Source organism: Nyctibius grandis, chromosome 2 (genome assembly GCF_013368605.1).
Source record: "Nyctibius grandis isolate bNycGra1 chromosome 2, bNycGra1.pri, whole genome shotgun sequence".
Lineage (NCBI taxonomy): Eukaryota > Metazoa > Chordata > Aves > Nyctibiiformes > Nyctibiidae > Nyctibius > Nyctibius grandis.
Window position 1 is genome coordinate 93,767,935 of NC_090659.1, and position 22,450 is coordinate 93,790,384.

General features: G+C 38.2%; 2 protein-coding genes across 2 annotated transcripts in view; one reads left to right on the plus strand and one right to left on the minus strand.

Annotated features, from left to right (window-relative positions):
* Positions 1–22,450, plus strand: part of GTF2F2 (general transcription factor IIF subunit 2) — a 96,383-nt gene that overhangs the window by 13,471 nt on the left and 60,462 nt on the right. Inside the window, exon 5 of the mRNA XM_068423350.1 lies at positions 5,028–5,066. Within this exon, the coding sequence (XP_068279451.1) occupies positions 5,028–5,066 (39 nt within the window). The remainder of the gene's footprint in view (positions 1–5,027; positions 5,067–22,450) is intronic.
* Positions 18,233–19,006, minus strand: KCTD4 (potassium channel tetramerization domain containing 4). The gene has a single exon (XM_068423362.1). The coding sequence runs from the start codon at positions 19,004–19,006 to the stop codon at positions 18,233–18,235; it is 774 nt and encodes a 257-aa protein (XP_068279463.1).

Sequence of the window (22,450 nt, forward strand, 5' to 3'; positions counted from 1 at the left end):
TTGTTTTGCTTTGTCTTAACTGAACTTGCTTCTAATACCTGTTGCAGTTGGAAGAAATCCTTTGGTTCTTACACTATAAAACCTCTGCATATCTGGTGGTCCCATATTAGTTAATGGACAGCAGTAGGCTCTTCTGAGGTGCCATTTGTTATGTCCAAAGTCTTAATGAATTGCAGTTTCTTGGTCTTCTGCAGTGTGTGTACTAGATCTGAGCTAATATAAAGCTGGATGAAGGGGATCACATCCCTGATACTATTAAATATCTGGTCTATGCTGGCTTTCACACGCGATGCACTTTCTGTTTAGGATAACTTGTGTTTCTCCTGTTTCTTTTCGTTCCTGTTTCCGTATTTTGAAATAGCTGTAATGAATAATAGAGTAGTACAATGCACTCTCAAAGTGGTAGTTGCAAAATATTGGCACATGTGAGACATTGTGTTGTCTTCATTGCTGGGCAAATCCCTAAGACCTGTGGTGGTGTTCCTGAACATCACTTTAGCAAAACTGTCAGGAAGTGTGGCTTCTGTGATGACTGCAGAGGGATCCAAAGCATAGTTGTCTCTTTATGTCTAGGTCTTGCTGTCTAGGCTGGTTTCAGTTCTGCATTAAATATGAACTACATTCTGTTCCATAAACATCACCATATGTACATCAACAGTTGCTATGCAACAATGCTATTTGTGCTTCCAGTCATTTTATCTTATCTTTGTCATCAGCTATCATAGCTGTAATTTTTTGGGCGGGAGGAAAGGAGAGCATTTTGCATGTATTTCAATGTGTTGTATGGAACAAAATGAATTTTTCTTATGCGTGGATAGCTAAGAACTATCTAGGGGCAAGTCGTGGGTTTGATATAGGGTGTGTTTGGTTAAAATTGTCTTTTTCTGAGCTTCCTACTGGAAGACACCCTGGCATAAGGAAGTGCTATAATTTGACAGTTTCTTTCTTGGTTGAAGGAATGGGAACATTTAACAGCAGACTTTTCTGGTTGTGATTATAAATTAATTCCCTTACTACTTTAATTGCCTGTTGCTTAATATTTCTGCCAGCAGGTAGTTTAGGATTGCTGGCTCTAAATATAAATAAAAAATGCAGGTATGTGATAGATAATGATAAAAGTTTCTCACTGAGCTAGTTCTTGGAAAAATGTGCTACTAATGTGACTTGAGAAAACACAGACCTTGGCAGGCAATTGCATCCCTACATGTAAAGGACTGATAGGTGGAGAGGAAGATTTTACACTGTAGGCACAAATAAAGTATGAGATATTTCTGTAAAGTTGGGTGAGATGACTCATTTTATTGAAATTTTGAATATATCTTCACAACTCCCCCTTCATAAGTGGGATTGCCTTAGTACCTATTTTAGTGACTTTAAATTCCTTCATGCCTGTTCCATCTTACTGAAAGTAAAAAGTGTTCAGAGAATTCCATTGACAGAATGACTACCAGACCTTTGTTTCTGAGTAGCATTCACGCATGAATTGTTTCACTGTTTCATGCTTCACAGAAGATTGCTGGCTCTTAACATTGTGTTCTTCTCCAGTTTTCGGGGTCTTCTCTTCTTTCAGAATCTCAGTTCATGAAATTCAATTTTTTTTGTATTCCTGTTCAATAACACACATAAAACTCTGCCTATATACCTCAGAACAGCTCCTTTATTCCCACACCCCTTGAATATTCTCCCCTTGTTTCGGGTTGTGTTTTTTTCCTTTATACAGCTTCTCATATGTGAAAGGACCTTTTTTCCTGAGTTTGTACATGAATCATGCCTACTGTATAACTTACAATGTGTGATTGTATTCCAGTGAAAATGGATATTCAGAGGTTTGTATTTTGTATATTTGTATTTTGAAATATCAGCTATATCCAGCCATTTAAAGAAATGTGAAGGGAAGAAACACTAATAAAAATCCTGGAAAGATGTTTCTTTCTTTCATTCAAGCAGTTACTCCTATAATTAAATTTCATTATTTTCAGTAAAATACATAGTGCTCAGAATCTTGATGCCTTGTGGTAATCTAATCTTATTAGATGAATGTTTGACTGCTCAAATTTTTCATTAAACTCTTATTTAGGAAATAAACGCCCTCTCTCATTGTTCTGCCTTCTTAGCTCTGCCTGCTGAGGAGTTTTGATGTATACCTGTCTACTTTAACAATACTTTCCAATTCCCTATTTGTTGAGGCTGTCACTTAACCACACATTTCAGTCTCCAAAATGCTCGGGGGTCTTACTTAATGCTTCTTTGTTCCTTTATGTACTTCAGTCTTTTATGGACTGCTCTTAGCAGAAGAGGAAAAACTATCAGCAGCCTCACGATCAAAAGAGATAGAAGCAACAGCAGCCTTTCAGATCTCTGGCATTTATGCAAATTCCTAAATATTTGTGAGGAACATAAAGAAGGTGCAACCCATGATCAGAAAAGCAGAATATGTGACTCAAGCTAGTCTAATTACAGGCAGCATTTTGATGGGTCAAGATTTCATATGTATTATTGTGACATACGGTCCATTTAGAAAACAACTGTGACTGCTTACATAATCTCTCTTCTCCATCTCTAAAAACTTGAAATTATATTTGTTTACTTATTTCATATGAGTGTTTCAAGGATTAACAAATTACTGTAAAATGAGTTCAGCTGGCTGGCAGGGGTAAGCTCCTAATTTTATTTTCATTTTTGTTATTACAACTATAGAATATTAATGTACAAATCTAAACAATTGAGGATGTGATGCATAAAATATATGGGATCTTAGAATGGGCTCAGTGTGATGGGAATGGAATTGGCTTTCTGCCTACTTCAGTGACTTTAAATGTCTTTGTTTTTTTCATTCTCACTGATGTATGTGTAAAAAAACAACCCACCACCCTCCCCCCCCCAAAAAAAACCAAGAAAAAAACACCACCACCAAAAAAAAACAACCAACCAAACAACCTCAACCTGTTGACATTTATCTATGAATCTTGCATGTTGTGGAGGAGGCTGAGCGGCTGTAGTCTGCATTGATAAAATATATTGAGTAGACATAGTACAACTTCCTTTACCTTCTTCATGTTAGAAATTAGAAGATTTTTGACACAGAGACTTGGGACTTAATCATAACAAAAAGAAATTGTCTAATGATGAGGAAAAAAAACCACACTTTTTTGCGAGGCTTGAATTTTGTTTTTTTGTCTCTGCTTTTGAGGGCAGATGCTGTTGCTACATACAAGCAAACACACACACTTCCCATGTAGACATGATACACATTTATTGTTGTTTGTATCAGACATGCCATTAACAATTTTTAGGTGTGATACCTTATGCAGTAGTTTTGGCTAGGAAGATAGTCTTTTTGTTGAAACAGTTAAAAAGAACCAGCTTTAAATCCAGCTGCTTCTTACATCTCAGTCCAGGCAGGGGTTGATATCTTAGTATGTTTGCACACTCTTCATTGTCCTCTTTGCTTCTTGTGTATGTACTGAATGTTTCCTTAATTAAATTATGACTGAGTTGGGGTATTGGTTGAGTAATAGCGTTTTGGTTGAGTAATAGCGTTATGCTGTAAATGTGCTAAATACACACACAAAAAAAGTCAATGAGAAAATACATGTTTTTCTGCAAACAGGCTATCCTGCAAATTTAGGCAAATAGGCTATTTCTGCAACAGGCTATATCTGAAAATTGGCAGGGGTCTTAACTTGCTTTGTGAATGCTCATGGGTGGGAAGAGGCCATATAATGGTGTTTCTCAGTGAGAAAGCACATGCCTTCAGCTGCTAAGACTAACGACAGCCACCGTCCAAGAAAGAAGGATCTGTGAGATACTGCTTTTTCCATTTGCATTGGTCCTCAGGCTGTCAGCCATCTCAATGAGTAAACAGGGCCATCAGCCATGAAAGCCAGCAAGAATCAGTGGCAAGAAAAAGCTTTTGTAAAATATTTCATGTTTTCAGTTCTGTTAATACCCAGTCTGTAATGGCAGAAATGATCAAACTAACTGAACTTAAAAATAACTCTCCGAGTTGGAGCAGTAATTCGCTATCGCCTGTAAGTAAATAGTCTGTAATGATAGCTGTGACATCTCTGAGTTGAAAGCTAAGGACAAGTATATTTTACCATTTTTTAACTGTATTTCAGATAAGTGCAAATGTTCTTTTTATTCTCTACCTCAGGAGATGCGTAAAAAGGAGAAATATAGGAGGAGCAGTCAAATTTCAAGTAGATGAATTTATGTAGGGGCTTGATTTCATAGGACTTGGTAGGTGTTAGGACTCAGTTTACCAAAATACATCTGCTGGCTGCCATCTCTTGAAATGCTGGATTCATGCAGAAAGCAGTTTCTGAATCTGACTCTACCATTCACCCGAGTGATAATTTTTTGGTGAGTCACTTTGCAACCCTTGTGTCTAGGATTTTCCTTCATACGTACTTTGGTTCTCTGCTCTGTGGAACAGGAGATATTTCTGATTATGCGTATTTTTTATACCTAACAAGTTGGGCTGTAGTACCATTTGAGGGCCAATGATCAGAAAGGGGAAAGATTGAAGAAATAAATCCTTGCGTGATCTGCAGAAAGGGTACAGAAGAGGTTGATCAAGTTCAAAAATTTACCTAATGCCAATTAAGAGCATTCTTCTGCAGAACGTCAATTATTTTTTTTAAATATACAAAAAATAATATTCATGTCTGGCGTGAGATACATGGATATATATATAATATTAATTGCTTATGTATAATCCTACTACTGATTTTGTATAAATGTGTAACTTCATTCCTGCAGAGCTCCATCAGAGGTATAATGGAGTTCTTTCATTTAAGTTGTGCGTTTGGGCACTGAAGGGGATTTTTTTTTTGTTGCTCCCTGTGGCAAGTTATTCTTCAGAAAATAAATTTATAAACATTAATCAAACCTAATGATTGTGATTTTATCATAATTTATCATTCTTTGCTTTGCAACCCACTTTTTAGATGTAATTTCAAATAAGCAACACAGAAACATTACGATTCCTTTTTTGTTCATTTGTTTCTTTTTTTTTTTTCCAGAAAGCCAACCAGAAGAAAAATCTGAAAGCAGCAGCGCTGGTGAGTGTGGACGCTTGCTTTGAAACACTTAAGAAATTATTACAACTGCACCTTCTCAGTTGTACTTTTCAAGAAATTAGTAGAGTAAAAAAAAAAAAGGAGTCATCTGTTATATTTCTGGGGTAGGATACCATAAAATTGAAAAATAACTTTGTAAACTGATTGTCTGCTGTGAAAAAAAGCTTAAATTATTAATATTTTTTATTTAAATGAAAGGGGAAAAATGATGAGGGAAAATTAGAAATGTAATGTTCTTCTGAATGCTATTTTAGAGGGTTTTTTTATTTCTCAGCTCTTTTTTTTTGGTTCATTGTCTGTATCTTTTAGTTTGAATTCCTTCTTCTTGCTTGGAAAGTTTGTGGCGAATTTCCAAATCTTTTGTTATTTGATTCGAACTGCATGGACTAAGCAGTCAGAAAAATAGTGTTCTAGTATTGTACTTCATTCATTTTTTCTAATGAAAAAATCTTTTTTGTGAAAGATTTATGAATTCTTTGGAAAAAAAATTGTTAGTTCACTGATATTACCTACCAGTTACATATTAGTCAGTCCGATGATGTCTTAAGTACAGTTAAAAATTCTAAGGGTGCTTCTCAAACTGCAGTTGCTATAGTAAAAGTGGGGGGTGGTTTTTACACAGTCATAGTAGTAAATAAAAGTATTGCGCTTCAATTAGCTTTTTTTTTTGTGAAATGGGCAACATGCCTTTATCAGATAGATTCCTAAGGCTACCTGATATCCTAAAGATTTTGTTTCAGGTCAGAGCTAGCCTGTGCAAGCCTTCCTTTATAGTCACTGAAGGAGACGATTCCAGAAAGTCTTATTCTAACATAGATGTGTGCAAGTGCAATTCCCCAGCAGCTCGAGCAGAGCTCTCTTGAGGCTATGTGTTCCTAGCCTGCTCCCTTCTCTTCTGTTTTAAAGCCTTTGGACTTACATTACTGAAATTCCCAGATGAAAGGTACACAACAGCGTGAGAATCTTACGGTGTCAAGTAGTGTTTAATAAAAATCCCCTTTTCTCCTTTTATTGAAGAGATGTTTCAAAAATATCATTAACGTACTGGCACAAATAAGCGTCAATGTTAGCAGGAGCCTGTGAACCTGGGAAACTAGACACAGCTAATACAAAATATATAGACAAATCTCAGTCTTGTTAGTAGAAGGATTACCTCTTATGCACACAGATTGAAGAGTACTGGGACTGGGCTGGCACCCGTAAGTGGTAACAGCAGAGATAGTAGAGGGACTGGAAAGACTCTTGCCCCTGCCTTTCTTAGAAAGCAATTCCTAAACATAAGACTAGTGCTAGTGGGTTTTCAAAATGTCTTCTTTAAAGTAATTTTTTGGACACTTCAATGTGGAGATGTTTGTTTTTTCTAATATTTGACTTTTATTTGAATTGCATTTCAGCATCAAATGTTGTCAAAAGTGTATACTTTGTGTCTGGCTAGGAGTAAGGTTTGGGTTTTGTTTTTTGTAGGAGGGAATTCTTTGTAATATTGAGATGCTTTTTATTACACTCGCTTAAGCATGTCAAAAGACTAGTGTTAGAAGTATTATAGTCTGTAGGCTTGTACTGAATCCAAGGTGTGTTTTATAGCTTGCAGTTTTTCTCAGTCACTTGTTAAAACCTGTTCACTCTGATTATGTATTAACTGTGGTGCAGCTTTAAGGTTATGAAGGGCTACTTTCTAGAGATTAGTATTTTATACCGTTTGAAAACTGAGACTCACTGCTGTGGGATGTTGGATGTAAGGCAGATCTTGAGAGTTTAACTGCTAAAATGAATCAGAATTTTCCTACTTACATTACATTTCTCTGATGTTCTTTAGTTGTAGGGATGCACCCTTGGTTTTGCTTGGCTTTTGAGTTTTCTATTCTGTTTCGGTTTGCGTTTGAATGATTGAATTGTCTGCTCTTCGCTCTTGGTGTCTCCTCCTTGTTCTGCAAATATTGTGTAAGATGGCCACGTGTTTAGTTGTTTGTATTTTTGCTTCAGTCGGAAGAATGAGTTCCTGTATGCTGTGAGCTGTTTAAATATGCTGACAAGATGAGTGCTAAACCCATTTGACGGAATCAAGCTCGTTGTGGATTCAGTTTCTGAGTGATGGTAGTTGGTTACACCAGGGCATTTAAAGGAGGACTCTCAGCCACTTATTTGCTTGTTCACTTTTTTTCTCAAAATCATCGTGGAACTCGGATAACCTTTTCCAAACTACCTCTCAAGTAATTTGGGTTATTGAGTGCTCTGTTTTGCTGTTGATCTACTTTATCTTGGCCTACAGTAAGTATTTTTGAGGCAAAGGTGATGTCTTTTACATATTTATGTGGCATTTTAGCATAACAAGACCCTAATGACTGCTTTTAGGTATTTTTGTAAAAAAAAAAAAGTAAGGTTTATTTGTAGTTAGAAAGTAAATAAAGGAAATGAATGAGACAACATTCAGAAATCCTTTGACTTACATCCTTAGAAAGCTTCCCCACATTTTTACATTAGGAGGGTACTGTCAATCTTCAGAATTTCTTATGTCCTAAATCATTAGGATAATATATGATATTTTTAATCACATTTATTGTTGGGCCAGTTGTAAACCACTTACCAAAAAGCAAGATGTTACCAGTGTTGCCACTCTGCTGGATACCATTTGGAGAGAAGACAGCACGGTAGTGGGTCAGACCGAAGATCATCTAGCTGATGGTGGTGGTCCTCAGTGGTGGCCAATTGCAGACGCCTTGAGAAGAGTACAAGAACAACACAGAAGCATAGTGGTACCTCCCCAAAATACTTCTTCCAGCCTTTAATGATTCACAGCTCAAAGAGATCCAGACCCAGGTGTGATCGTGTTTTATTTAACAGGCCCTTGTGGATTTTCCTTTTATGAAGTATCCCTGTTGAGTTTTGAGCCCACATAAACTTTTAGTGCTCATAGTATCTTGGATGATGCTATGGTTACAGTCAAAATATTCAGGAATTAAGGCATACCTGAAACAAGTTTACCTAAACTAAATTTGAGCTCCATTTGCATATGCAGTTTGGTAATTTTAGATCACTTTTTCCATCCAAAAATCCTATTGATTAGTGCACGTGATAAACAGTGCTCAAGGATTCAAGCAATGTTGTTCCATGCCTGAAGGCTGGTTTCTATTAAATGTGAAAGGAGTGTAGCAAATTACACACTCAGCTAAAGAAAAGAGAAATGAGAATTGGCTCTGTTTGTTCCTGTATGATGCTGAGCAAGTGATTTAAACCCAAACGTGTATGTAGCTCCTGTTTGCTTATGGCTTTGCTTGCACCTACCTGTAAGTGCTGTCGTGGTTACAGAAGCTGTGAAAACCAAGCATTTCTGCCAGTTAAAGTGTGACCTGCCACCCCTTCCCCAAATAAAAATAAGAAGCTGCTGTCCTGAGCCTGTGAGGTCTGTTGAAACTGATATGGTAAAGAAATGCATTCTCATGTAAGAGCAAATGTGATTAGGTACTGTCCTTGTGAAGGTTCATTAAATGAAAGTTGCATGGGCAGCAATTGATTATAATGTTGCCTAAGCTTTGACAATCTAGTTTTGAAAGCATAGTATTTCTTTTTTTAGGGGCGGGTGGTGGTGTATCAGCTCTGTACACAAACTACAGATGCACCTTTTTCTTCAAGAATGTTCTTCAAACATCACGGAGTGTTAATGTGCAACCTACTAGTTGAAATTCCTGAACCTCCTTCAAACCAATTGAACTGTTGTATCCAAATTTCATCTCTTAAAGTCTTTGACCTAAGTTTATAGCAAATAGCAGCCTTCAGTACTCAACATGCTTTAGGACAAGGTGTTAGTCATCTCTTTTCCCTAAACCTGCCAGTGAGTAATACAAATGCCTTCTAGTGAAGGGAGAGGCACAATTGGGACCATTTCTGATTTGATGTTGCGTAAAACGAATAAATCTGTCTGAGCTGCTGCAGACAATATAGAGTGTACATAGTATTAAAATTTTGCGAATTGTGAATGTACATGTTTGCAGACACAAATATACAACACTTGAATTGTCTGTAGATCGCACTTGCTTGATTTTTTTGATGTTACAATAAAAAAATTCAGGTGTTGATTATACATGTGTTGGAATATTTGAAATTCAGTGTAAGCACTTTGATAAACACTGAACTGCATGCAGTAAAATCAGGAGTTTTTTGTTAAAGGCACAGAATTCTTACATTATGACAGAATTGTGTCAGGCTGCTAAATGCACATTTGATTCATCCACTTTCAAGCAGTTAACATATATTAATTATACTTCAAAAGTGAAATTCTAACTGAAAAATGATCATCAGGAGGACTAAAACAGTAATTCTTAATTTAAACACTAGCTCGAAACTCAGTGCTGAAGATAACTTAGTTATGGAATCAGCCATTTTCAAGACACAGAAACAGTTTTTGTCTTGAAAATATAACTGGTTTTGTTGGCAGATAAATGCAACAAAACTTAAAATATGAGCTTCCCACTAGTTTTTCTAGGAGCCATAATCAGTAATGAGACTCCATTTGTAGCTGTTAAAATACACAAAGAAGCAACAATTCCTGCTTTAAGGTATATGTAGTCAAAGTCTGTCATACTGGTTTTAATAAATACTGCGGAGAATAAGGGAAGATGCACTGGTAGAACAGCAAAAAGGACATGGATTTAATGTAGGTCAACACTAACCGGAGTTAAATTTTTTAAGAACTTGCATAATTTGCCTTAGTTTCCTTAGGGTCTGGCTATTTATTTTAATATACTGTATGACTGTTCTAATATTTATGTTTGCCTGAGCAGCACTGATATATTTATTGTCATGCAGTCTCTATCCTGAGAACAGAACCTGATATAAAACAGTGGGAGTTAATACCATGAACCTGTTCTGTCCTTCAGCAATGTCTGCATCCAGCTTGTCGAAGTATTGCACTAAGCAGAAGCATGCTCCTGGCTCGTATCAGAGTTCTTGATCTTCCCTTCTGACTCTTGAGAAATCCCAGGAATTTCAGCCATGCCTGGCATCACAGATCATGACTCCACAAATTGTGTTTGTCTTCTGTGAGGGATTTTGCTGATTATTGCAGTTCACCCACCTACCAGCACGATCACATTTGATGGGTTCAGCAGTATTGCAAATTAGAGCCTTGAATGATGGATCAAAGGGGCAAAGAGAGATCAAATGGTTGTTGCCTTCGTCAGTACAAGACTGGTGTGTAGCAAATGTAAAACTAGCAGGAGGCAGTTTCAAAGTAAATAAAAAGAGTTGGTTCTGCACTCAGATTGAATTGAGCTATTGAATTCCTTACCAGAAGATGTGGATGTGAAGGTGGTATTCGCTAAAGGGTTACATGACCTTAGAGAAGACCAAAGAGGTATGTGAAAGAAAATCCATCAAAGGGTACTAAGATTGAGAGGACATCTGATTTAAGAGACCTCAGGCCACCAGAAGGCTGGTGGACACTGGGATGTATACCCAGCAGAAGAATCATGTCTACTCTGTCCTTAGGCTTCTTCATGGATGATCCGCTTTTGACCACTTTGCTGGAGTCATGATGCTGAGCAAAGCAGACCTTTAGCCTTATCCAGTACTGTTACTCTCAGGTTCTGCCTTTTTTTTTTTTTTTCCCCATCTTCTTTTTGACCATGGAAGTAACTTTTGAGGGGGAAGGCAATGAAGGCAAAAGCAAGAGCAGCTCTTCTAAGGTTGTGTGTTACCTCTGCCTTTGCTAACTGCTGTTGCGAGAGCGCTGGAGGCTACAGCACAGTAGGACCTGGGCTTTCTGTACGCTTCAGTCTGGAAACAAGTCTAGCAGAGCTCATTTGGTGCTCTTCCTGAGCTGTAAGGCTTTTCCAGCCCCAGCATCTTGCCAACAGCTGTGGTGATACAGAAGCAGGAGCAGCATGTAGCTGTGCTACAGCATATTGTCTTACTTATGCAGGTTGTCCTAGGGATTTCTGCACTGTGCTCTGTGAGCAGACCCTAAAATCATCATCTGTGCATGGCAGAAAAGTCTTATGGAGGTGGACTTCTATCATCCCATGAGAAGGCATAAAATAGCCTACATGTTAGATTTCTGCCCTGTTGGGAATGAACATTATTTGCTGTTCATTTTAGAAAATGTGTTGGAAGTATCACAAGACCTGGCAATGCTGCAGGCCTTAGATAAAGTTCGCATTGATAAGACTCCTAACCTGAGAGTGCCTTTTTCTCTGTTTAGCTGATTCTTATCAGCCTGGCTTGCAGGAGCTTTAATTTGTCTCCTCTGACATTACCAGTTTCAGCATTGAGAAAATGTACTGCTTTATCCCTAATACTTGCCAGAGGCTCTATTTAAGTAGTAGAGAGGCAATAAATGACTGGGTTTGGTGTTACAGTTGCTTGTTCTGTTTACGTTTTTTGATGCTTAGCCTGTTCATTGCTAGTTTGTTTGCTTAACTTTTTTCTTCCTGATTGAGAGAGTCTGTACCCATCTCTGACCTGTTCTTTTTTTTCCTTCATCTGTTCACTATGGTACAAAATCAAGAACCTTCTTTGAGATAACAAGCAGCTTTCTGTGGAGCTGTGGCAGTAGATTAGTAGCTCGAGGTTTTCTATTAACAAATTTTTTAAAAAGTTAATTCCTCTGACTTCTGCTGCAAAAAAGAAAATTGCCTTTCTGAAACCTGACATATGAAAAGCCAGAAGAGAAATTTATTTTTTGTTTGTTTTTTTAAAAAATTTTATTTTATTTTTTTTTTAATTTTAGTAATTTCAGGATAATTAGACGTTACTTGTGTTGTACAACCTCAGTGTTGCACTGCGTGGGCATCTGCCTTCTCTATAAACCCAAGACCTTCAGGTGACAGTCACTGACGTGGAGTCCCTTGGACCTCCTCTTCATCTCCTAGTGCTCAGGTATAGTAGGCTCTCTCACCACACTTCTCCCTCCCCATCCATCCTTGCTGCTCGGGGAGTCCAGCACTGCAAGCTTCCCTGAGCATCAGGCTCACAGCTCTGGTAAGCCCCTTGGATCCTCGTCTTCCTGGGGCATTTCCCTAGCAAGCAGCCTTGGGCTTTTACATCTGAATTCTCATCTCCTTGGTGTGCTCTTGCGGCTGGTGAAGTGCCACCCCCTTACACAGGATGCCAAATCTCCCTTCAGGAGATGCAAGCAAAAAAACCTGCTGCGTCCTTTTGCCCAGGCTTTCCATACCTGGAACAAAGCTGCTGTTGAAAGCTTGGGGTGAGGTGGTGTCAAAGGCAAGAGAGATCTATCCTGGAAAAGTGTAGTGATCTAGTTTTTCAGGCAACTGAAACTAGTGGAATCCCCCTTTAACGTCCAGAAAGACTGTGAGTTTCATGAACTCTATAAACTGAGGTTATGTCCCCAAAAGTCACAACACCAGTAAACAAGGCAATAGCGTAGTCATTTTAGCTTTATCAGAAGTTTACAGACCTTCAGATTGGCTTGATTTTTAAGTCATCTTCTCACTCAACATGTTGAACTTGCATGTCGTCATGCTTTAACAGGGTTTTACATGAGTAGCTGCTGTTTACAACTATAATTATTGTACCAGTTTTGTGGATGTTTTTGTTTCTGAAGTAGCAGAGTGGTATTCTTTTTGAAGCTTAAAATGAACAAATGTGGTGTTAAATGATGATGGCAATGATGTTAAACTGTAACCAGCACAGACATAAACAGCTTTTAGGGTGACTGTTGCTTTAGCTGTGTGTGGTACTCCTACTGCACACATTTTTAGGAAAAGAAATCAACTGTCTAGTTCTACAGGATATTATGCAATTTCTTGCAGAAAGGCAGGCAACTGCGCTTTATTTTCCAAGCGCTTGCTCATCCGCGTTCCTCAGGTGTCATCATACATCTCCCTCCTACCTTCCTCAGTCCTTGCCGCGCTTCTAGTTTTCTGACATTTTATTGTGAATGATGGTGATTTATAGAGGCAATGATTTGAGACAATGTTCAGTGTGATATACCGGTACATGGGACTTACAGAATGTCTATTTCAAAAGTAATTAAAAACCATAGTGTTAATTTTCTGATCTTAAATTTCTTGTGCCTTATCGATTGCTTTTGTTTCAACCTAGTAAATTATGCAAGCCTCTCTCTCCAAATGAAAATACTTTTAGTTTTTTAACTAGTTAGCTTTCCTGTCAATCTAAAAATTTCTGCCTTGTGTTGCAGGACAGGAGACAAAATTAGGGTTAGGCAATAGTTATCTAGCAAAGATGAAATAATTCTAGCCTAAGAAAATAATATTTATTTTGTAATAGACCCAAGTTATTTCATTCCCTTCACCAGAATCCTGATTCATTAGTCAACAGAATTAGGGCAACATGACCCTTCTATGCAAATAAATTGATGGACGACACATTGCCATTATTAAATTGTAATATTTGTTGCCTGCCCTTATTCCTCTTGTATACTAATGGGGAGAGAAGGAGGAAGATAGTTTTCTTAAGCTTTTCCCATCTTATTGAATGGAAACCTTGTAATGGTTTAAATAAGAGATGAAAATAACAATGCCACTGATTGCTGCAAAAGATGATATAATTTTTTCCCCCCCTTCAGGATCTAAAGAAGCATTAACTACTGTAGAAAACAAGTAACCAGTTGTCACTTACACAGTTATAATAGGTACGAATGCAAAAACACAATTAAAAATAAGACGCGAGTGTTTGAAAATGCCAGTAGTGCAATTACGATGCTGTGAAACACTGGTTACTGGGGGAGCAGGTACTGAAGATGTGGAGTTGGAGCTGTAATTTGATCTTGTTGCACAGCCTGTGTGTTTCACAGCATCAAGGCTACCTCCAAGAAACCACATCTGGCTCTAGAAGTCATTGGGCAGTAAGTTGCTGGAGACTGAGGGAATACTTCAAGGGAGCATCATCATGTATGTTGTTTTCTGGTTCTTATATTCTTTCCTAGGCATCTGCTTTTGGCCACTGTCTTTACTGATTTCTCCTCTTGAGTTGGGCTGCTGCCCAGCCCTAACAAAGCCCCACAGCCCTCTTGGTGAAAGGGAGGGGTACGGTGAAAGAAAAATGAAAAGCAGTTGTATGATGTGGGAGGAAGACAAGATAAAGGAAAGGATGTGAGGGTCAAAGGATCAAAAATGGGGATTCTGCCCAGAGATTTAAAGGATCCGGGGATGGAAGCAGTTCACAGTCACCAGGGCACACTGGGCTAGATAGACCTTAGTCTGACATGGTGCAGCCACTCTTAGGTTTTGTCCTTATGCAGGAGAAAATAAATAGGTGATAACTAAGCCAGTGTACTGCCCAGCATGATAAAAGAGCCATTGGCTTCTTCACCAATGGAAAAGATGGGCGTGCAAGTGTGGGAGGAAGCAATACTATGGGTATTTTGGTCAATTTGGCACTGCTCTTTCGTGAGCACTCATTCAGGGAACTCACAGGGGCAGGAATATTCTTTTTTTAGTGTATAGGGTCAGTCCTGCCTTCAGCTCCCTCTGTTCCTTCTGAATTGTCTGCTTGGTGGCCCTTTTTCTCACTCAAGAAGATGGGCAGGGAGACAAGAGGAGCTGACCTGTGTGGGAGCAGGTTATGTGCCTCCCTGGGGAAGGGGGAGGAGGTTCTTTTTTACTTCTACCCGAGCAATTGAAGAGCATCAGAGAAATTATGGAAATTGCTGTTCCTTCCTGATACTTGTAGGACTGTCTCATAAGTTCATTGTGACCCAACTCTTAATGAGAGAATGATGAACAGAAATACTTGGCATGCACATCATATTCAAAGTAATGTTGTTAGAACAACTGTTAGTATTTCTGACTTAAGCACTCGATTTTGCAGCTTTCTCATTGTCATAGTAATATTAAATATGCAATTTCCAGCCTTAAAGAAAAGGCAGAAGAGGTAAGTGATGTATAACTAAGTACCTTTTCTGGCACAGCCTACAGTGGTGGCACACAAGCATGTACCTGAGTGACTGAACGTGTGCAGAATATATTTATATTATATTGAATATATTTATGGAGTAAAAAGGAAACATGCACTGTATGGAAGTTTTACGTGGTCATTTTATTCATATACCAAAGCAAGGCACTCCCCCACCCTGGTTTGAAAAATTATTCAGGTTTATAACTAGTTTGAAGCATCTTGCTTGTAGCTGATACAGTGTGATTCAACGTAGTTGTGGATTTGTTCAATGTGAACAGGGAAGAGAATGATTTTGTCAACCCCATCTTCCGTTTCTGTTATATGAATCAAACGGCTGAGTGACGTGCCTTCGATCAGAGATGGCATGTAAAAATTTCAAACCCTGACACTTGTAGAAATGCATGAGCGCTCATGAAAATGGGAAAAGACCATGAGATTGAAGTTAGTGTTACAGCAGATGACTTTACGTGTTTGCCACAGATGTCAGTGTTATTTACACAGAAATTAAAAAAAATGCAGTGAAAAGGGCTTAAAGTAATGAATCATTGAGTGTTAAATTTTAGAAAACCCACAAATTTATTTTTACTAATGATTAGAGATGTACATTTTTTACTTAAAAAAAAGGAGTTTCAAGTGCTCTTTTATATAGGTTAAGATGGAACTAGGTACTTTGAACCAAAAGCCTGACAAGTAAAAGCTTTCCAGTAAATATTTTAAGAATAGCTATAGACTATTCTTAGAAGATACTAAAGTGCTAACATTTTCTTGATATTGGGCATCCTAAGAGCCCAACTGAAAGGCAAGCAACCACAGTATATTTTGATTAACATATAAGTATATTAATTGTTTGAAATCAAAATTGATTTTTGCTATTTTTCTTTTTTCTTTTCAACTGCAATGACATTTTAAATCTCAGTCAAAGATCCATTACAAGTGAAGGTTATAACCAAAAGCATTTAAGTGAAAATGGATGGTTTGACATCCTAGGAGCAACAGCCTCCTCCAGACTTTGTGCTTCTGCAGGCTGTGTATTTGACAGCACTGAGAGCATGCTTCTTTAAAACTTGTAGATTAGTTATGAAGCTTTTTTAGATTGTCATGTCAGTTTTTCTCGATCGTGTAGAGAATTGTGTCCACAAAGGGCTTTTCAAGTAACTGTTCTGTGTAATGGTGTTTCTAGTTCTTTTCCTAGGAGATCAGCAGGATTTTGGTTTTCTTTTAGCAAAAATTTTTTGGCTTTCACATTTACTTTTCACAGAAGTCCTAGAGAGTCTCGTGTGTACAAGATTAGTGGTTAATGAGGATTTTTTTGAAGGTATGAATTTGAAAATAACTTGGGGGGGACGGAGGGAGGATGACACACAGTGATGGAGTTCTAGCTGGGATGGCTTTGGAGTATAAAAAGTATGTAAAGAATTGTATTTTACTATATATCTTTTATTTGTAGATAGTTAATGCGTTTCGACAAACTCAGAGAAGTTTTGGGATACATGAACAGGTCTTCAGCTTGTATGCCTGAAATGTAGAGTGATCTGATTTTTAAACAGTTTGGTTTGGAAAAGTTCCTCTTAGAACTACATCTTTTATGATCCCTAAGTCTGTAACATGGGGACTGGATAGAAAAGTTCATCGTTTCTAGACAGTGGGTTCATTCTGATGCAGTATTCTGGAGAGACTGGATTTCCCCATTTGATAAAATCGTATTGGAATATGTTTCAGTCACTGCTGCCTGGTCTGGAGATGTAGAGTCCCCCTCTTAATTCAGCTCTGGTGAGGGACCCAGTTAACTACACCTATTGAATGTTACAAGTGAAATAGAGTTTTCACGTTGAAGGATAGGTGGACCTTGCATTTGCGTTCCCCAGACTACTGAGGATGGATTTGTTCCATCTAAAATCCAAAAGAAAACTGTTCTCGGCCTGTCTTGTATTAGCTGGTTTGTTTTTTTTTTTCACTTGTCACTTCTAGTGTGGATTGTACTGCATTTTGTTGACGTTCTTAGTAGGGTTTTTTTCTATACAAAATTGATGTTTTGGGAAAGTTAAGAAACTACTTGGCTGTTTTTTCTTTCTTTAATAGCATTTTACTTGAATTTTAGGTTCGCTTGAGCTGTGAATGATGGTTGGGTTCAATGATAAACAAAACTTAAACTTAGAGTTAGTGCAGCTTATTTTTGCCTTTTGTGATGATTTTCCAGTCCGCTTTTGCGGAGTGACTGGTTTGTAATGCTTGCGGTTAAGTTAGTTACAGTTGTTCCATAGAAGCTATTACAACTTTGTGTAAAATATACATGGAAAGATTTGATAAATAGTGGAGATGAGGAGAAAGAAGGTATTTCTTCTGTTACTTAGAGGGATGCATCTTAAATGCCAGCAGGTGGTCTATTCAAAACTAATAGTACTAGTTGCTTTTAGTAAGCCATTGTGCAAAGCTCATTGCCTTTCCTTACCAGCACAAATGATTAGTAGGAAATAGTGTCTTCAGCATTGTAGGATGTCATTACTGGAAACCTGTTACATGAAACTTCATGTCAAATATTTTTATTAGCCATTTGATATGTATATATAATTAGAAAACTTAACATTCTGTGCAGATTCAACTCATTTCCCATAATAGAACTAATCCCCCCAGCATTATTTTGTTGGCTTACATGTTTTTGGCAATTGTTATTAATGTAGTAACACAGCTATAAATTTGGTTTTAAGTGAGGCGAGAAATCATTTAACTTTAAAATCAAGTTGATTTAAATTTAAACCCTCTTACAATCTCGTCTTTTGCAAATTCAGTACAATAGATTAGCATAAACACTAATGAACATTCAAAATAATTTATTCCAGTTAAAATCCATTCTGAATTTGTTATGAGCAAAATGTATTTTAAGCCTGCTTATTATATGAAAATACTCTCACTGCTGTTCAGCAGAGCAGTTAGATGTACGCATGTTAGTCATACAAGTACACAAAAATTCAGCTAGACTCTCTGGTTGAAAGACAGCATCGAAAAACGTATATTACAAATAGCATAAAGCTTTCAATATGTGTTCACAATGTTTAGCAGATAATTTTTATTACATTCAGGCATAAAATTTTCATTCAGCTTAAGTAAGCCAGAGATGGATGTCATTATGAGATTTACATACCATTAGCTCACAGCAATTGATGGGCAGCCGAGCTCTGTGGTACAAGGCTAGTCAGATACATTATTTGTGATGCCAGGAGGCTGCAGGTCAAGGAGGTTTACTGGCTGCATGCTCGTTTCCTTTGCCTTTGTGATTACTTGATAAAATGAAGTGCATCACTGTGAACAATTGACCCTTTCGAGCAATCCAGACTGGTCAGCAGTCTAAATCCACATTTTAAAGCCATCATTATAGCCTCAAACTTTAGAGTTTCCAGGGTGCAGACAAAGGTGTTGTCCTCCTTCAGTACCAGTCGTGTACCGTTTTCAGACTTTATGAAGTACTTGAATTGAATAATATTTGAAGATACCGAAAACTCCTCCGGAAATCCATCCAGCCTGCTTTTGGACACCAGTACAATTCTGGATTTTATTTTTGCAATGAAGTCAGGAGCATTACAAAAGATTCTAAGTCCCTGTGAACGGTCATGGCTGTCAGTTATTTCCAGGAAAGTAGTCTCTCGAGATGCTAGCTGTTCCTTCTCCCACCTTGATTTCACTGCATCCGAGAGTACCTTAAGCTGGAAAAAATCTGCTTCTTGTGCCAAAAGTTGATTTTCTCGAAACCCTTCTGGTAGAAGAAGTTCTCCATTTCGTAGGAAGTTGAGAATGTGTCTGAAAAGGAGTCCATCTCTGTCTATGAAGTAATGTCCGTCTGCATCGAATGGGCACATTATTTTTCCATTTATGATCCCTTCCAGAAAAGAATCTGGATACTTTGTTAGTGTCTGTTTCTGTGTGATATATAGATAGCCACCAACATTCAGAGTAATCAGAGACGTTTTATAGTCCTTGTCTTGCTCAAAGCCTTCGGAGTTGCTGTGTTTTTCTTCGCATTCCTTTTCTCTTCTGTTTATTTTTCTCTCCATTATTTGAGCTAAGACAAAAAGCCAGCTATCTTGCTTTGTTCTTGTCAGCTTGCAAGGAGATTTTATATATTTTTTTTTTTGAAAAGCACCTTTATTCAGCTCCGGCACGATGTTGGAATGGAAAGGCTGCTAGCATTGCTCTGACTGTCAGCTCGGGTTTGCAGTAGGTGGCGTATCAGCCGTGTATGCAGGGAGATATCAGGAATATGACTGTAAAGGAGAATTTGCATTTAACTGTGTAAGGGAAGAAGGATATAAAAACGGTTTGTCTCTTTCTTTCCTTTACGTCTAAGAAGTTTACATAGTTTTGGGGGGTTATTCACAGCGATGCATACTACTATTCTAAATAACACCTTATTTTTAACACTCTGAGATGTATTTGTAGTATCAGCTGGCCAAATCACGTTTAGTGCTTATGGTGTTAAACAGATAGCTTCATCTCTGTTTCCAGGATTTTAATTTTCACAAAGCGTTTTTTCACATTTTTTTGGTGCTGATTACAGTACCTGATGCATATAGCAGGACGACACTGAAAGGAAAGGCGTCCCTGTCTGTACAAGGGGGGTGTTGTCCATGGAGTGCGCGCACATACGTATTCCTCATTTACTTATAGGACACGTGCACAGTGATAAGATGTTTTCACAGAAGATACTCTGGAAGTGATGCCGAGGACTTGGTGGTCAGACTATTCTAAGTTTGTGGTGAAAGCTTCCATTTGCAGTCGATAGGAATATTTGCACCAACACAAGAACCTGATTAGGTTTTGCTTTTTGCCTTTCTCTGTGCCACAGATAAAAACTGTTTTAGAGAGGGGACTTAGTATTTATATCGGTGATATTTTTTAAGTCACCAAGGCTATCGAGCATCAGTTTGTGCTTTCTCAATAGAAGCAACTCAGCTGCCGTGCAGAACAAAGGGTTAGTGTGCCTACAGATAGCTTTGAACATCACATAACGTTATAGCTTAGCAACACTTGGGTACGGGGAGGGGGCAAACATCGGCAGAGCGCACTTGAATCAAATGGCTGTCTTCTCCCCATGAATCTGTGCTTTGAGGCTCGTTCTCGGTTGCCTCTTAGATAAAGGGTTCCCCTTCAAACATTTGCAGCTTGGAGCAGGAAAGGGAAAGCTCTCCGCACATCTCTCTGCGTTTCCTTGGGGAGCGGGCAGGAGCTGCAGCATGCATTCCCCAGCACGGGTGGGAGCGAGCGCTTACCTTGGGCTGGACCTGGAGAGGAGGTCCCATCTTTTTCAAGATGTATTTTTCACTTTACAGGTAGATTTCTCCTGCTTTGCCTGATTCAAAAGTCAGATTATTCTTCTGTAAATTCTTCTGCTCTATTTCTTAATTTTTTTTTCCTTCTGCTCCCACTGTCTCTAAGGCTGTTTATCAATACAGTAGAGTCATCACTATAATATTTTATTAATTGATAACTGAATCTAGTGGAAATAAGTGCACTTTTTTTAACTTGCTATTCTCCTTGCCAAGGTATCCCTAGCACTGGCATGCTAATTTTTTCTGCTGCTGTATGTGATATATTAAGCAGATATTATTCATTAGATTTGATTTATGAGGAATTAGTCGTGGTTTTAATTTTAACTCTTTGATGCCATTGATGTGTTTAGCGTAACTTCAGTCAAAGAGATTTCAGCCAGTTTCTAATTTTTAAACATTTGGACTTTTTTCAAAATTAACTACTTTCACAATAATTGAGTGAATAATTGACAAAATGAAAGAGCCAATTAGTTTCAACTATGATTTTTTTTTTCCATTACAGGAGACTTATATTCAAATTCAGTTTATTGTCAACTGATGGAAAATTTAGTTAATGTGCATAGCTACATTGCTGAACCATCTTAGTGGATGTTAAACCCTAAGAGAATGATTTCTGTGGTGCTTTCATCTTACACAGTGATCTTGAAATACTTTGAAGCTGAACTAGGAATGTCCTGGCACAAGTAAGTAGGGATTTCCAAGGAGAGCTGGGATTTGTAAAAGATATGAATTTTTTCACGGCCAGCTAAACTGTCTACATTTTAAGAGACAGCAGTTGCAGAACAGTATCTGCTCACTTAGTTTTTCATGCTTATCATCATCTGAATGTTCTAACACTTGCGGTTGAAATTTTCCACTTTTGTGAACGAGTAAGTATTCTTTGAAAGTTCATGCAAAATTGTTTTAGTGGTTTGTATGATAAAATATTCAAAATCTGTTTCATGTGGAAAATATACTCTGTGGAGATCATGAATATTTACGTTTAAACCTTTGAGACTTGAAAAATGTAGAGGTGCTGTAACATTTCCATCATCACAAACCCATGTAACTTCTCTTCACTGCAGCTGACAGTCATCTGTAACACAAAATTGAAGACTGGCACATCTTTGTGAAAACTTCCCACTTTCTGTGCCATACTACAAGACAACTTTTCCAAAGAGCGCTTGTTCTTTGTATGCACTTGGTAATGCATATGGTATTGCAGTCATGTAGTTTTAGTGAGGTAGGAAATATTGTAGTGGTTTCATAGAGCTCAGTGTTTTCTGAAGGTGTAGCTAGAAGAATTTAATTTCCTTTGTTTTGTCTTTTTCCCCATCCTTTGGAAGATCATCTAAAACTTCATTTTGGTAATGGTATGCAAGTATTTCTTGCGATCAAGTCTGGAGACTGAGACAGCTCTTGTGCTCTGAGAATCTTTGTGTGGTGCACCAGGCGCATAATAGCTGAGATGTTCCTAGTGTGTCCTGGTTCTTCTTCCTTCCCACTTGGACTGAGACAGAGCAACTTGCTGCTGTGTGCTCTGCCATGCCATGAGCAAACTGCCTCAGTTTCTGTCCTGTACAGCTGAAGTATCCTGCTTGCTGATGTTGGTAGCCAGCAATCCTTAAATGACTGCTGCTTCACAAATTGTTAGTGTTACCCATTTGCTGGGATTGGCCATTCAAGGGAGGAATAGCACTGGAATCCAGCAGTTGCAAGGATGTTGTTTTGGATCTAGATTAAGTGAGAAAATATACTAAGCACTCTTTCTTGTACACACTTGAGAGAGTGGCTGTAGTAGTAGTGCTCCATTTCCAAGTTATCCTTTGGGCTGTACCAGGAGGGCAATCCATGGAGCTTTTCAGTTTCTTCGCAGTCAGACAAGTCATCCTGGAGACAGTGAAAATGCAGTGCTGGTGTCTTATCAGCTACACAGGAAAACAAATCCAAGGAAGAGGGGGTTAGGCATCTGCCCCTCATTCTGTCCTACATTTTTCCTTTTGGAAAATAACCTCACTCCTCCTCAACTTCCATCCTGTTCCTGAACCTTCTGGTCTGGAAGCTTGAGCATGCCATGGAGCTGAGGATTCAGAAGTGGAGCACACCACAGAAAAGTTGGTGCTTCACCTAGGGTTCGGCTTACGTGTCCAAACAGCATCACGTTCAGCTTACTCACTTGTCTCACACAGC